Source organism: Leuciscus leuciscus, assembly GCF_965113295.1.
Source record: "Leuciscus leuciscus genome assembly, chromosome: 17".
In the NCBI taxonomy this organism is placed as follows: domain Eukaryota; kingdom Metazoa; phylum Chordata; class Actinopteri; order Cypriniformes; family Leuciscidae; genus Leuciscus; species Leuciscus leuciscus.
In genome coordinates this window covers 31,667,112-31,684,626 of record NC_138741.1, presented here as the reverse complement: position 1 = coordinate 31,684,626, position 17,515 = coordinate 31,667,112, and the positions used below count along the sequence as shown (strand labels likewise).

The 17,515-nt window shown below is 39.0% G+C and overlaps 1 protein-coding gene across 1 annotated transcript in view; it reads right to left on the bottom strand.

The window, feature by feature from the left end:
• Window positions 1–17,515, bottom strand: part of prkd3 (protein kinase D3) — an 83,828-nt gene that overhangs the window by 17,139 nt on the left and 49,174 nt on the right. Inside the window, exons 3-8 of the mRNA XM_082143453.1 lie at window positions 16,609–16,747; window positions 6,537–6,668; window positions 2,693–2,850; window positions 522–714; window positions 354–425; window positions 80–263 (exon numbers count right to left, since the gene is read on the bottom strand). Coding sequence (XP_081999579.1) covers window positions 80–263; window positions 354–425; window positions 522–714; window positions 2,693–2,850; window positions 6,537–6,668; window positions 16,609–16,747 — 878 coding nt within the window. The remainder of the gene's footprint in view (window positions 1–79; window positions 264–353; window positions 426–521; window positions 715–2,692; window positions 2,851–6,536; window positions 6,669–16,608; window positions 16,748–17,515) is intronic.

Here is a 17,515-nt window from a genome sequence, read left to right as displayed (position 1 = left end):
CATTTTCAGTTTTGGGTAAACTATTCCTTTATGCTTTAACTCCAACTTTCACAAGATATTTATTGTCCAAAGCATATACCTGATGGTCTTCACAGGTTCTTCATCTTTCTCACGGTCCATGAAGGGGGAGTCCATAAAGAAGATCTTGTCTTCTGGAGTGGTAGGTTCCTCTGAATCATCCAGACCCCGACTGCTATCGCTGTTCACATCACTGCTGTCTACTTCCATCGTGGTATCGGAGTCAGGACCAGGGCTGGCCGGCTCTGAAAGAACATACAGTAGAATTATGTGATGATTTTTAATGTTAGAACATTGTTTCTCATTTTAATTGGTTGTGGCTGAAATGACCATACCTCCATTGAAGACTCCAAGGCAGTCTTTTGGGACCTTTGAAGCACACCGCTTATGGCAATTGAATTTACAGTCTGTTGAAGAAAACACTTTGTGGTAATTTTTTCCCCTACATTTGACTAGAAATATTTTATTTATTGGAAAGAGTGAAGGAAGACAGCGATACACACCTTTACACTGCATGCCCTGGCGAAAAAGCCCTTTTAGCAGCCGTTTGCAGTACTGGCAGATGGTGGGACGGGTGTAGTTGTGAATCACAAAGGTGTGAGGAACCTTCACACGTCCCAGGACCATCTTCTCCATCCAGATTGGCCGACCGCTCCACGATGGCATCCGCTTACCTGGCTCCTGAAGGAGGCGCTGCTGCAGTGGAGAGCAATGGAAGAAAAAATAAGATTCAGAAAAGAACACTAGCTGCAATTCACATACTGTTCACAATACACATACTGCATACCACAGAATAATATAAGCAGTACAGTATGACAAACATACACTAAATGATCATATGAAATCTGAAGACTGGAGTAATGATGCTGAAAAATGTAGCTTTGATCACAGGAATAAATTACATTGTAACAGAAAACCGTTATTTTAAAACTAATAATATTTCACAATATTACTGTTTTTATTTGTATTTTTGATCAAATACTAAATGCCTTGATGAGCAGAAGAGACAACTTTCAAAAACATTACAGAAACTGAAACCTTTGAAGTGTCATTTTTTTAGAGTGCTGCAGCAATTGGTCTAGATGCATGTGAAAGAGTGGAAATTATCTTTACTGATTTGTTTTTCACATATTACAGTAACAACATTCTGGAATGGCAGCTCAGATTCATTACTGCAAATAAATAGAGAACTGAGAACTTCATTGCGGTCATCTCAAGAATGTTTCGAAACTGACCACTTAGTTAAAATAAAACCTGTCCAACCATAGACAATTTTACAAACATAGATGATTTTTGAGACTGACCAACAAAAAAAGGGAGAAATCAGAAATTCTTGATCTGATTTGCCTTAATTCTATTTTTAAAAAAACACCTTTTGTTGCAAATATGCACTTTAGTGGAAAAAGTTTCATTAGGTCTGAACTGCAACCAGCCTGATTTTGATATATTTCACAATGTACCCATGCTTTAAATACAGCTGCAAGGTTTGGCGGGGACAGCAAATACAGTGCCAGGCCTCAAGAGTTGTTTATTTGAAATAAAATGAGCATAAAATTAAAGGGAAAATAAAGTGTTCAAGGGGGATATTGTGAGACAACTAAAAGGGACATAATGTCCTTGCCATGTTTGGGTTTCGGCTAATGCAAGGCCATCACTTTATCACATGCATATCTTTTAACCCATTTGTCACAAAACAGTGTTAAATTGAACTAGCATTATGAATTAATGATGGGTGAAAGCATAAAAAAGTATTTGGATACCTATCCCACATTTAAACAGTATGTATTCCACTTCATAAAATATCAAACCAAGTAGTATCTACAAGAAATTATACTGGACATTTTCTAACTAACTTAATATTCTTCACTAATAATTTTTTGGTTAAAATTTGGTAAATTAATTTTTAAAAGCTTGTGTCCAGGTGTCAGTTCCACTAAGGTTTACACAGGTAACATGTCATATTTTATATTTTAAATTAAATATAATAAATGTATATTTCATATGTTTATCAATAATTTATAGGGGTGTAACAATATATCATGTCACAATATTTCGCAATACAAAAATGCAACAATATGTATCGTGGATTGTAACAATATGTATTGTGTATAGTTCACCCAAAATAAAAAAGACTGTTTTCAATTCAAGTTTACAGAGTTTTAGTACTACATTTAACTACTATATATATAATGTTGAATATAATGTGTAATAATGCAATGGCGGAATATTTGAGGGTCCTGATAATGGCAAATGTCTGATGTTACCAGTAAAAAGTGGCCTACATTATTTTAAATATATATCTAGTCAGTGTCAGAGTGCAAGCATATTCGTCTAAAATAATTCTGTATTTTCAGCTTCAGAATCATGAATATTTTTATTCTGGTGTCACCATTGTCCTGTGCATTGGGTTCAATGCATCAAGTCCAGGCCTATACATTTACACCCACAATGTAATACCTAAATTGTCTTGGAGTATCGCAATAATATCGTATTGTGAGTTCAGTATCGTGATATGTATCAAATTGTGACAGGAGGGTATCGTTACACCCCTAATAATTTATAATAACCCTAATAAATGCCACTTGTTTTGATTCCCTGTAGAGTGCTATGGAAAGATTCCTAGATGATTTAGAATTTTCTAAATAAATAAATAGTAAGTCAGATCTTTCCTCACCTCTTCCAGGCCCACGACAGCATGCTCGGCTGGTGCGGGACGGGGAACAGACAGCGAAGGTCCGGGCAGAGACTGATTGGAAAGGCGTCTTTTCCTTACACCGCTACAGTTGTTAGGGATCTTAAAGGCGCATCGCTTGTGATAGTTCAGGCCACATCCTAAAAAATCCACAAGGAAAGCTTTAGTGTTTAGGATTAGAGTCAGAAGAAAGCATGAGATTTGGTTTAAAACAAGATCAGGAATAGGATTAGGGTTCGGGTATAAGGTAAAGAAGATACAAATCGAGTATAAGGTTTAAGGACTCAAGATAAGATTACACAGACAGACACAAGGCTAATTTCATCAGACCTCCAGCAGGGGGCTCCGCTTCTCTTTTCAAACTTACAGACCTGTGGCCAGATCCTCCTGAGAAACCAAATGAATCTCCTGAGGACTGGGTGGGGATTTTAGATCTAAACTTCATGAATCGTAAAGTGTTTTAGCATGCCTCTACATATGAACAGCTTGTATCCATCAGTGCGGCTTCTTACAACTGGAGCCCATAATCTTCGTGCAGCTTTTGAATGTCACATCCAGCGCTTGGCAGAAACACTGGGTTCCATTCAAACAGCCCCTGATTTCAGCTTCAAAGACTGATGGCAGCACTGACACATCACACCGCGTGCCTGAATCCATCAGAGATCTTTAAAGCAGACTCAATAAGAACACTCTGAACCAGAAGAATCCTTTGATTCAGGTCACTTGTTCTTTTGTTGCTGTCTTTTCAACCATTCAATAGTTCGTTATGTAATTTTCAGCAACTCAAACTGAAATTATTTTAATTGAAAAGTGCAAAATGCAAAATGACAAAAAATGTAACAGGCAAAAAGCATTAATCATCCAATTGCTGCTAAAACAGCTTTCCCTCTTCTTTGGGTAGTTTTCCACAAGTTGGAATATGAATGCAGGGATTCACTCCCATTCAGACACAAGAGCATCAGGGAGATCAGTCACCTAGATCACTCGGCAAACAAAGATTGGATTACATAAATCCTTTCTAAATTTTTCTTCTTTTCATAACAATGGTAGTAATGATTTGTGAGAGCTTCTATTGTGCTACGATTAGCTGCTTAACCCTAGCTGTTTTTTACTGAACACCTGGTTTTTATTGAGTTAATTATATTCTGTTAAGTGATTATTATCAATAATAAAGCTGCAGTCACACTAGACTGCACTATACTGACTTCAATTCATACGAACATGGACATGGGAGACTGAAAACAAGATGTTTCACCTAAAAACCCAGATAGAATTCAAGCTAAATCAAAGAATTAACTGGTTTCAAACTAAATCAGGCCAAACCAAAGTTCATTTTGGGAATTCTAAGCAGCGTGGCAAAAAAAGAAAAGAAAACATGACCATAGCTTTAAAAAATATTCAACCAATATGTGTTTTCCCGTGTATTATGTTATATTTTAATTGAATTGTGCCGCTTGTGTTAAGTGAACCGCTTGTGTTAGCGGCCCCTAAGTTAATAACTAGTGATCATTGCGACGGAAGTGAATCAATCAAATTAATTTTAGCTGGAAAATAACTTTATTCAAGAACTGCTATAAAGCCAAAACAATCTCTGTTACTTTAAACTATCCTTGTATGGAACAATCTACATCAGGGGTTCCCAATCCTGCTCCTGCCGATCAACTGTCCTGCACAGTTCATCTCCAAACCTAATCAAACACACCTGAAGCAACCAATTAAGGTCTTCAGGATCACTTGAAAATTAAAGGCAGGTGTGTTTGATTAGAGTTGGAAATGAACTGTGCAGGACAGTCGATCGACAGGAGCAGGATTGGGCACCCCTGATCTACATTGTTAAAAGCGCTATATAAATGAAGATGACTTGACTTGACTATTTCTGAAGCATTGAAAAAAGGTTTTAAAAACTTAAAGGAACACTCCACCGTTTTTTCATATTAAACTATGTTATTCCCAACTAAGACGAGTTGATACATACCTCTCTCGTCTCAGTGCGTGCACTTAATCGCTCTGGCGCGCGGCGACACTTTGATAGCACTTAGCTTAGCCCAGTTCATTCATTAGGATCCAAACAGAGATGAAGTTAGAAGCGACTAAACACCTCCACGTTTTCCCTATTTAAATACAGTTACACGAGTAGTTACACGACCAAGTATGGTGACACAAAATAAAACGTGGCGCTTTTCTAAGCGGGTAAAAAGGATAACTATAATGTATGGCGGAATAGCACAGGGACTCGGGAGCACTTCGACTCGGCGCAGTAAAAAGTCACGTTGGTTCTAATGACAGAAGTGAGGGGGAGAGGATTTTTCAGGCGTGACTTTTTACTGCGCCGAGTCGAAGTGCTCCCAGTGCTATTCCACCATAAATTATAGTTATCCTTTTTACCTATCCTATTAAGTGCACGCACTGAGACGAGAGAGGTATGTATCAACTCGTCTTAGTTAGGGGAATAACATAGTTTAATATGAAAAAACGGTGGAGTGTTCCTTTAATGAGATTCTGACTTTGTTTTAATAAACAGCAAGTTAATATAAACATGCAAAAGAATATGATATCATTTGTTTTGTTGGCTTTTTGATAGTGTAAAGAAAATAGTTTGGAAACATGTTGTAACAAACAAATTTAACATGGATTTGCATATCATCCACCACTCCATGCACGTGTATTTATATCAAATATATGTATATGTTCGAATGTTTGTATTATACCCGTATTGTTCTGAATGGGTCGTCTCATATTCAGGGTCTAGACTTTCACATATCAATAATACACCCGCAACAATAGGGAGAGCCAAATACGTGTAAGAAATACGGTGTAACGGTGCTTGTCCACTGGTGCGGAGCAGAGCGAGCGTTTTCAATTCAGCTTAGCTCAACTTCAATAGGACTTAACTGAAAATGCTCGATCCGCTCCGCTCGCTTCGCGCCAGTGGACACGCACCGTAAAGCCTCGATTAAAGAATGATGCGGTGCAATGGATTAGTATTACGCCACAGAACAAGTCTTGCCCAGCACTTGCCCTCCGACTTCAGGGAGAAACTGCTGTCTTTTCAGCTTTATGTGATTGGCCTAAGGAAAAAACATTCATATCCCCTGGATCAGATAGGTAATGCGGATCAAACACCTGTGTTTTCTGACATGCCAGCATCTGTCACTGTACATAAAAAAGATGAGAAATCAGTCATTGTGAAATCTACTGGAAATGAGAACTAGGTTATTTTTATGGTATGCCATAAAGTGTTTAGTTTTGTGATGGTTGGTTCTTTTTGACCAATATTAAATATGGAATAATTGTCTTTAATGTTTGAGATTTATATTTTATATATATCGATTTTTTTCCATTAGCATTGTTCTTGCATTCCATGTAAAATGTCTGGCCAGTAAAATAAAATAATATACTAGCCAAGGGCTATAATATACGAGGATAACAATTATTATTGCCACACCTGCCAAAGTAAGTGAATTAAGAAAATAAATTTACAAAATTAATAATAATAATACTATAACCTTTTTGCACAGAAGGGGCATGAATACAGTATACACTTAGTAATAACTATTGTGGGACATGATGTGTCAAGTGCATGAACGATTGTTGAGATTGTTAATCCTTGTGCAATGATTGTTAATCCTTGTGCAATGATTGTCATGGCAATGGCAAGTATAAAATAGTGGTAGACTGTTGACAGAGATATTAGTTTAGTCATAACTGCAGCATTCTACAGACAATAATACTAAAATCATTACTTAAATTCACATGCTTAAACAATGATGAAAACCATTGGAGCAAATATTTATTTAGAATATAAATGTTTTTATATGACTGCTACCTTCACATTTGAGGCCCTGCCGGACGAGTCCCCACAGCATCTCTCCACAGTAGTCACAGAACGTTGGCGCTTTGTAGGAGTGGACGTAAAGAGCATGAGGTCGGATCTGGAAATCTTCCACTGTAGCTTGAGCTGGAATCAAAATGCAACTTAAAGGACAACTCAGGCAAAGAATGGATGATTCAAAAATACACTGGACAAAATAATACAAATGAAAAAAAAAAAAAAAATGAAAAAAAAAAAAGAACAAAATGACAAAACATTAGTCAGCATTAGCAGCATATAATTAAAAGTCTAGCAGTCATAATGTTTCATAACATTCCAAAGAACAATGAAACTACTTGTTTTATGTGCTTTTTAACAACTGGTTCAACCTTCTTTCTATCTTTTTTTTTAGTCAGCGGTCTATGGACCAATGGGAGATGAGCAGTTTGATCTCCTGAAGGCAAAATCGTAGACAAAACTACACAAGGCTGTCCTTTAGTTTGATTCAAGGTAAGTGATTAACTGATGTGACTCAGAATGGAATGAGTTCATTTAGATAATTCATGATGAGGTATGATTCAGAGGATGAAAGAACTGAATATCACTTCATGTGTGTAATGAGAAAGTGAACATTTAAGCCTGTAGAACAACACTGTGCAACAAATGTGTTTCTACAGTTCCTGTTGAATAGTTTGTGGTTTTATCTTAATATGCCACTACTCTAAGTGTGAATCACACACTGACTGTGCTGGCAATGCAGTATTACTGTTTTTGGCAGAGCCTGAGGTTTAGTCTGATACACACAAACCATTAGCACTTTCTTGTCAGTCGTTCAGTAAGAAAGCATCTGCCAAGGACATAAAATGCACTCCTAAAATGAAAGTATAAGGTCTGGAAAACAATGTGCAATCTCTTGTTTCCGATAAAAACACACAGTATATCTAATGGGGAGAAAGAAACTGTCCTAGATTTCTATCACAGGTGGATGGTATTCCTCAAAATTGTGAGCAACTCAAAAGCAACTTGTTCTCCATTGCTGAAAACTATAAATACACACCCAGTTTATTTACATGACAGAGTTCCTACATTTTTTCCTCATTTTGTGACATAATTAGACTAGACAGTAAATAATGACAGGGGAATTTTTGGGGTAGCTTTTTAAAACCCCATCCCTAATAAAATAACAAGCCACAAACAAAAACAAATAATAAATCAGCACACTTTCAAAAACCAACATTGGTCCAATATCATGGCTCTAAAGTACTCCTCTTTAGAAGACATGTCAGATCAACTCACTCCCATTCCATCAAAATCACTACCAAGTGGATTTGGTGCTATATTAGATTGATGTCACATACTAGTTTGTGGATTGCTGGATGTTACGCTGACCTTGCTGAATGTTTCACTCTTATAAGGCGCCTTTCCACTAAAACACACAGAAGTGGCATAAAAAACATAAAACTGCCTTTAAGCAACCTTGAATTGCATGCTTGAAAGTTGATGGTTCGTTCTTCTTCAAAGTCAATAGAATGTGAGATGTAAGAATGCCACAGTAGCTATATTTCCATCCACCTATTTTTCTGCGAATTTTGGGATATCATTTTTTTTATCCGATAAGAAGACATGCACATCAACTATGATCGAAACACATTTACAGAATAAATCCCTTAAAAAAATAATAGCTGACGCCAAATATCTCCCCCAACAACTGTATTCGCCGCATGTGGCCACCCTATTGCAATGCAATGCATTTTTCTGTAGGAACTGGGGCACGATGGGACGGCATAACTGGACTACCCAGGGAACAATTTCATTGCATAGCATCTCAAATGTTGGTTTGGTCATTCTGAAATGCCTGAGCCAAAGTCTGTCATCAAATTCCATTTTTTATTTTTATATTTTGCATCAATTTCCCAGAAAGTGCAGATTTTGTTCTTTTGAACACATGGGAAGAAAACTGCGTTTTTTTCACAAATGTTTTATGTGAAACTCCAATTTTGCTTATAAGTTAAATTCGCAACTTTGGATGGAAGCATAGCTAATGTCATGACAACTAGGGATGCGCAAAATACATATTTTCTAAATCAACTAGCCAGTGGGTTGCCTAAAGACGGCTAGGTCCTAATGAAGATCCAGAAAACTATCAACCAAAAACTCCTCTTCACAGACTTCACAGCGAATTCTCCTTAGATGATTTAGAGGACACATTTCAGTATTCAATTTCATAAGTTTAATGCATGCATTTCATAATTAATCTTTGACGAGCAACAAAGTTTTTACCTGACTCGTTGCTATCTTTCAAAGTGTTGATTTTTGGATAATTGCATTAAAACCAATGGGGGTCCATTTGACCCCGAACACAATTGTAGTCACAAATGTTTTTACAGCCTTTGCAAAACACATCTGTGTCAAAACTTTGCATGCACATTTTTTACCCTAAATGGCCACCCAATAAAAAAAAAAATAACTAACCAGTGTTTCAAGCGGTTTAAAAATCAAATGTGGGTTGACCCACAACACAAGTAGGTTGTTGAATGAGTATGCGTGATAGATTTGCATATTGTGACTGAAAATATACTAAATCAATAATTAAAGGGTTAGTTCACCCAAAAATGAAAATTCTGTCAGTAATTACTCACCCTCATGTTGTTCCAACCCCGTAAGACCTTCGTTCATCTTCGGAACACAAATTAAGATATTTTTGATTAAATCTGAGAGCTGATCACTCCTCCATAGGTTTTTAAGTGATTGAAACTTGCTGGCCCAGAAAAGTTATTAAAGAGATCGTTAATATAGTCCAAGTGACTACAGTGGCTCAATCTTAAGTTTATCAAGCAATGAGAGTACTTTTGTGCGCAAAAAACAAACAAAAATAACGACTTTATTCCACTATTCATTTCCTTCTCTCTGGGCCTCGTAGTGTTTAAGCGTAGCGCGTCTGTGTTGCACGTCACCACGCATCACACACATGACAAGCGTCGACCAATAGTGAGCCTACGTGGTGACGTGTAACACAGACGCGTAGCGCAAAAACACTACGTAAACTAACTCGAGGGAGGCCCAGAGAGAAGGAAATGAATAGTGGAATAAAGTCGTTATTTTTGTTTGTTTTTGCGCACAAAAAGTATTCTCGTCGCTTGATAAACTTAAGATTGAGCCACTGTAGTCACTTGGACTATATTAACGATCTCTTTAATAACTTTTCTGGGCCAGCAAGTTTCAATCACTTAGAAGCCTATGGAGGAGTGATCAGCTCTCAGATTTAATAAAAAAATATCTTAATTTGTGTTCCGAAGATGAACGAAGGTCTTACGGGGTTGGAACAACATGAGGGTGAGTAATTACTGACAGAATTTTCATTTTTGGGTGAACTAACCCTTTAAAATATCAATTAAGTCTCATGTGCAGGGAATAATGAACATATTTAAAATAAGCATGGTGACATTTATTTACTGTTATAAGCGCAATAATGCACAGTCAGCTGGTCATTATTGCAGACAGGTGGAGCACATCAAATATTCCAGAATACACCCATAATTGCGACCTATCCCTTATGATAAGGCCAAAGTTTAGGATAGAGTTGATGCATATACTGTATTTTAAGCATATTTTATTTCGCCGCAAAGTTCAAATTGGCGAAAGAATGCAGATGTTCCAGAAGTGTTATGGAACTAAAGGTCTTGAAAATCATTTAGATCTGAATTTTTTTTCATGTTAATCTTTTTTTGTACAATGATGATTCTTCCTTTCACTGTTTGTCTCCATTAGAAGGCCACATATTCAAATGTGTTTTTTGACCATGGCCTTCTCTGATGTTAGGATACAAACCAAAGGAACAAAGAATCTAAAACTTGAACAAATCAAACCGGGTAACAAGTACGAAAAAAAAGAGTGCATTCCTTTTTGAACATCAAAGAGAGAAAGTAGATCATTTGAGCTTGCAGTGAATCACATGGCAGGCAGCAGTCCAGAGCACTGGAACACAGGCTCATAATGAGGCATTCATGAAGACAATACACACATTATGACAAATGAGGATCCCGGCATCTCAAAACTCATCTATTAGTCTTCAGGCAAAATATCCAAACACGGTTAATAAACTCTAAACTCTTACTCTAGAAACAATACATGCAGTCTTTTAGAATTCCTTTAAAGTCCTCCTCAGAAACAGTTTCAGTAGTTCCTCAAATAAAGTGTGATCTGTTCCACTGCTGAACTTGAAATCGAACCAAAACACACAGCAAACAGTTTGAAACTCCACTTGAATACACAGCACAAATAAGGACAACAATATCTACTACAGCAGATCCTGTCGACACACTATCTCAGACAAAAGCTCACAGTGATAGGCGTCCTGCTGTTCACTGAACCAGAGCTGCTCTGCACAAACCCCGTTTCTTCTCAGCAGAAGCACGACCATCACCTACTGCAACAAAAACAAGCTTTTGCCTTTGAGCTGACCGCCAACAAAAAGATGCAGAGTGTTTTATTAGCACAGCCGATGGATGCAGGGAGGAGAAAGACAAGACAATATTGAGGGGCACCTGGGGCAGTGTGTGAAAGCATATTCAGTTGTTTTGACTAAACCAGATCCAGATCTGAACCCAAGACTGGTTCCATCCAAATCATTTCTCATAATTGTCATAATATTAAACTATGTTTCAATGAGGCACAGAATACCAGAATCAGAACGAGCTTTATTGCCAAGTATGTTCGCACACACAAGGAATTTGTTTTGGTGAGACAACAACAGCACACAGATATTAAAATAAAATGCACACATACACATCTGTATGTATATATACTGTATAGTATGCAGAGTGCAGAGGACAGACTCAATGACTGTAGAGTAGAACTGCATCAGCAGCACCTGTGGCAGGTTGAACTTCCTCAGCTGTGAAGGAAGTACAGTCTCTGCTGGGTCTTTTTTGCAATAGAGCAAAATATGATTGTCCCCCGTCAAGTCCTGAGAGATGGTGGTGCCCAGGAACCTAAAGGACTCCACTGTTTCCACAGTGCTGTTCATGATGGTGAGAGAGGGTAATGCTGGGGTGTTTCTCCTCTAGTCCACAATCATCCCCACTGTTTTGAGCACGTTCATCTCCAGGTTGTTATGACTGCACCAGACAGCCAGCTGTTCAACTTCCTGCCTGTATGCAGACTCGTCACCATTGTGAATGAGGTCGATGATGGTAGTGTCATCTGCAAACTTCAGATGTTTGACAGAAGGGTCTTTGGCAGTGCAGTTGTTCGTGTACAGGGAGAAGTGCAGTGGGGAGAGAATGCACCCCTGGGGGGCGCCAGTGCTGTTTGTACAGGTGTTGGATTTGAATTTCCCCTTTCTCACTAGCTGTTACCTATCTGTAAGAAAGCTGGTGATCCACTGACAAATAGAGCTAGGAACAGAGAGCTGAGTTAACTTAGGCTGGAGGTGTGCTGGGATGATGGAGTTGAAGGCCGAGCTGAACATCATCTGTCGAGATGTTGCAGGACGTAGTGCACTCCCATGTCGACCGCATCATCCACAGACCTCTTTGCTTGATAATCAAACCGCAGGGGGTCCAGCAAGGGGTCCAGCAAGGGTCCTGTGATGCTTCAGGTAGGCCAACTCCGATGTTGGAGCGATTGAAGCAGGAAGGGACTTCGCACAGCTCCAGTGATCTGTTGAAAAGCTGCGAGAAGATGAAGGCCATCTGGCCAGCACAGGTTTTTAGACGGGCTGGTGAGACACCGTCTGGGCCTAGTGCTTTCCATGTCTTCTGTTTCCTGAAGACCAGACGCACATCCTCTTCACTGATTTGAAGTGCAGGAGGGGGAAAGAGTGGGGTTTGCTGGAGGTGTTGTTAGTTGTGCAGAGAGACCATCAGAGTGGGTGTGAGACTAGGATTTTCAAATCTGCAGTAGAAATCATTCAGGTCGTTGGCCAATTGTTGATTCCCTACAGAATTGAGGGATGGTGTCTCGTAGATTGTGATGTCTTTCAGGCCTTTCCACACTGACGCATGCTCGTTGGCTGAAAACCTATTTTCCAGCTTTTTAGAGTAGCCACAATCTCTTTGTCAGTGTGTTTTTGGCCTTTTGGCCCTATTCCTACAGGTATAGGCATAGGCATCTTTTTTGACCTGACGAAGCTGTCTGAGTTTCACAAAGAACCATGGTTTGTCGTTGTTGTATGTTAAATAAGTCCTGTAAAGAATGCACATATCCTCACAGAAACTGATGTATGATGTGACAGAATCTGTGAGCTCATCCAAATCAGTGGCAGCAGTTTCAAAATCACTCCAATCAGTGCACTCGAAGCAGGCTTGTAAATCTCGCTGTGCTTCATTAGTCCATCTTTTAACAGTCCTTATTACAGGTTCAGCTGATTTCAGTTTCTGCCTGTAGGTCTGTATAAGATGAACCAGATAATGATCAGAGAGTCCTAAAGCTGTTCTAGGGACATAGTGATATGCATCCTTTACTATGGTTTAGCAGTGGTCCAAAATATTTTTGTCTCTGGTAGGGCAGGTAATGTGTTGTCTGTATTTTGGCAGTTCGAGGGTGAGCTTTGCTTGATTAAAGTCACCAAGAATAAAGTAAGAGAGTCCGGGTGTCTGTGATCTGATCAACCAGCTGTTGCAGCACTGCACTCACGCGTGCTTGCGCTGGAATGTAAACACTTACGAGAATGAACGAGGGAACTCCCGCGGAGAATAGAAGGGTTTACAGATAACGAAGAGCGCTTTTAGATCAGGATAGCACATCTTAAACACTGTCACATCTGTACACCACATTTCAGTGATGTGGAAACATGTCCCAGCACCATGCGATTTCCCCACTGATTCTGCGTCGCGAACAGCTGGAAGCCGGCAGATGTAACGCACTATCCGGAATGGCTCCATTCAGCCACGTTTCTGTGAAACACAGAGTAGCAGACTTTGAAAAGTCCTTACTTGTTGGGGAAGTTCATCCATTTTGTTGGGTAGAGAGCGGAGATTCGCCGGATGGATACAAGGCAGCGCAGTTTTAAAGCCGCGCTGTCTGAGCTTGACTAGCGTGCCAGCTCGGTTCCCACGCTTGCGCGTCTCGAAGTGCTTGAGCATCACTTCTGCTCCTCCAACTACAACGTTCAACAAAACATAAGAATAATCAAAAACCATTAGAAGATTGGGTGGTGTGTTCTGCCGAATGTTCAGCGGTTCATCCCTGGTGAAACTGATTGTATAAGAAGAACTAAAATCAGGACAAACTAACAAATAAACTAACGAAAACGGCCATACACGTCAACATCTTAAATCTTGACTACTCTGATGATAACGTCATAGTGTAAAGACAGCTTAAGGCTATGTTCACACTTAGCGTCTTTTTTGACAAGAAAAAGTTGACAACGGCGTTTTTTTTGCAAAAAAAAACGCTGGCAGCGTTCGGTTACAAATAGCAGCCGAGCGCGTCTTTTGTGGCTGGCGCATATACTGACGCGTCTTGACCATGCGTCAACATACGACGAAAAGGGTACCCCCATAACGTCCATATGTGACGATTCGGGTTATGGGTAGGTTTAGGTATGCGTTAGGGTACCGCTAGGAGGCGCTGCTGGTGCGCTTCTGTCTGCGTCTCATATTGACGTTAAAGGGGTACCCTTTTCGTCGTATGTTGACGCATGGTCAAGACGCGTAAGTATATGACGTTTTGGGGTGAGACCGGGCTGCTATAACAAGAGCTGCAACAGTAGCCTAGTGCTGTGTGATGCAAAAAATTTCGAGAAAGAGAAAGTTGGCTCTTGCGTTGGCTTTTGAAGTTACCGGGGAGGAGAATGTCGGTTCACAAAGACGTTTGTGGGTGCACGACAGACAGTTGTTCTTGTTGTTATGGAAACGACAGGTCTCGCTACTCGCTTGTCATTGGTCAGCTGTCAAAAAGGCGCTTGACGTAGGGCGTTCTTTTCAGAAAAGTTGAACTTTTTTCAACTTAAAAAGACGCTCTGAGCTGCAGAAAAAGACGCCGGCGGTGGCGTCTAAAAAAGCGCTCAGGACTTTTTTGAAAAAACGGTTTACTCCATAGGGTTATAATGTAGAACAGACGCTGGCAGTTTGAAAAAAGACGCTAAGTGTGAACATAGCCTAAGAGGGTTTTTTTTTTTGTCCATTTGCCAATTATTAAGACTCAAAGGAGAAATTGTCAATCTAATCCTGCATATGTTTAATCAAAAAGTCGTTTTATCTATTTCCTTTTTCAATAATTTATGACTCTATACTGGACAAAGCAGCAGTCACAAGCTGCTTTTCCACCGTCGGAACAGGAACTGTTCCTGTTATATTTCCACTTGAGCTTGGTTCAATACAGCACAATTACAAATCATTCTCTGCCGGGAATTCTCAGCACGGTTGTCTAACCGTAAGGAAAACTTTCATGAATAAGAATCTGAGTTCTGGGAGACCGCATTGGGATTGGAATCAATCATGCATATTGTGTTGATTTCCAGTGCTGGACAGTGCTGTTTGCCATTGAGGAGTGAGGAGGATGTGAGGAGCAGGTGTGCTGAACAGCTCCCATGTGAACACACCACCGACAGGAAGATCAGTTTTATACAGCAGGCCTACACAGGATGCACAAAGCATTCTGCACAGGAACAGAGATGAGCTCAAACCCTCAGTGGTGGAGACCTACTGTACTAAGTGAAAGCAGAACTGGATAGACCTGGTTGCAACATATTTATCACATAAATGTATCTGACAAAGTCACTTGTTCTTGTCTTGTAAACAGAACCCTGTGAGCCAACATGATTGACCATAAATCTTTTAACACATGGCTCTGTACACTGAGCATGTCGTAAAATTAGAAAACCGATTGTGATAGGTGGTCTTATGGGAATTGGTATGCCGGTGTTAACAGGCATTTGAAGGGAAACCACCTGAAGTTCACATTGACTAGATTAACATGGGCCCCTCCATCTGGCACACATGTGCCACAACCGAATACAATCTAATCACAGAGTGAAACTTATCTGCTCTGTCTTGCAGAGATGTGAGCAATATATGGCCATCAGTGTAACTGCAAAGCTATAAATCAATGCATAACTGAGTGAAGATAACCTGTTCTGGCAACACTACAAATTGCTTTTAAAAAAAATAAGGAAGCTACTGTAAGCATCTGGTTCTTTATGTGTGATTGCCACTTTTGCTATAGAGATATGATTTTAAAGTTTTTTTTTATTCCCAGAACCTGTTTGTTATACACTCTATACAAAGAGCCCAAAAAAGAAGACACAATAAGCGTATTAGCTTGTTAATATCTCCCCAGCACTGTATACATATACACTACAGTTCAAACGTTCAAATATTTTTTTCATATGATAAATCTCTTAAGTCTATGGAAGCTTGTTTTCTCAACAGAAAAAAGAAAAAGCTAATGCAAGTTTTTAATATCACAAATCTGGCTTTTAATCTCACAATTGCAAGTTTATATATCATAATTAAGACATTATTTCTTAGAATTACTTAGAAAGAGAAAAAAAATCCAAAAAGGTAATTGCAAATTTATATCACAATTCAGAGTGAGATAAAGTTGCAATTACCTTTTTTGAGTTTTTTTCTCGGAAGAGTTTTATTGAGTTTATAAACTTGCAATTGCGAGGGGAAAAAAAGTCAGAATTGTGAGATATAAAAATTCTCAGCATCATTACTCCAGTCTTCAGTGTCACATGATTCTTCGGAAATAATTTCAATATGCTGATTTGATGCTCAAGAAACATTTCTTTTTATTATCAATGTTGAAAAGAGTTGTGCTGCTTAATATTTTTTGTGGAAGTCAATTCATCTTTGATGAATAGAAAGTTCAAAAGAACAGTTTTTATTTTGAAATAGAAATATTTTGTATTGTAAATGTCGTTTTTGCTGAATAAAAGTATTAATTTAAAGAAAATAACAACAACAACAACAACAACATTGTGCTGATCCCAAACTTTTGAACGGAGGTGTATGATAGATGAAATACATAAGAATGCTATACATGAAATTTATGAGAATGGTAAAGCTGGTGTTAATTTAAAGTGATACTTTTTCCTTATACAATGCATATTATTAAAGGCACAACTAGCACAACTCACCAGACAGGACGACCTCAATAAGATCTCCCTCATGGATATCCTCTGCCGACATTAGCCGCTGGAGGATGTTGTCTGAGTTCAGATCATGGCGGAAGAGCAAGATCTTATCGTACAAGCCAAAGAATCCACATTCTGGGAACTGAGGAGGGGAGGATGGGATATGTTATTAATATCAAATCAAACATCAAAGGAGCTTATTTTCTTCATCAGAACTTTGCATTTTATATAGTAAACTTTTGAGAAGATCTATCTATCTATCTATCTATCTAACTAACTATCTGTCTATCTATCTAGAGAGTGTTGATATAAAAGACTAGCATATGAAAGTAGCATTTGTATATTGCTATGGAAAATTATGGAATATTAGCACTCATTACATAATATCTGAGTACTCAATGCCACCCACAACCAGTAAGAATCAGGTATTCAAGAGATGTGCGATGAATCCTAATACCCTAGAGCCAAAGACAATATGACAAGAGAGAGAGAGAGAGAGACACAGAAAGGAACATCCAGGCCCTGTTTTTCAGCAATGGCTCCCCTCTAAGGAGATTACTAAAGCTGGGAGGCATGCAGAGCAGAGCGCCTGGAATATTAGCCCTGCAAAGGGAAGGTCTGTAAAACATCTGTTGAAATCAAGCCCACAGTGATGAGTCACACTACTGTTCTCCACTTCCTCCACCACAGCTCTTCTCCACATGGAAGAAATGCCAAACTCTAAAAAGGAAAACTATTTGCAAGATAGAAAGGACTCATTAACCTTGCTTATATGACCTTTTTTAAAGAATTTTGTTGGCCTCAAGAGGCGCACTAGCGACTGATGCTAGAGGCTTTGGTCTTTAGTCTCTTTGTTAATGCTCCCGCCTCTCATGCTGGTGAGGCCGGTTCAAATCCAGTTCGGACCGTG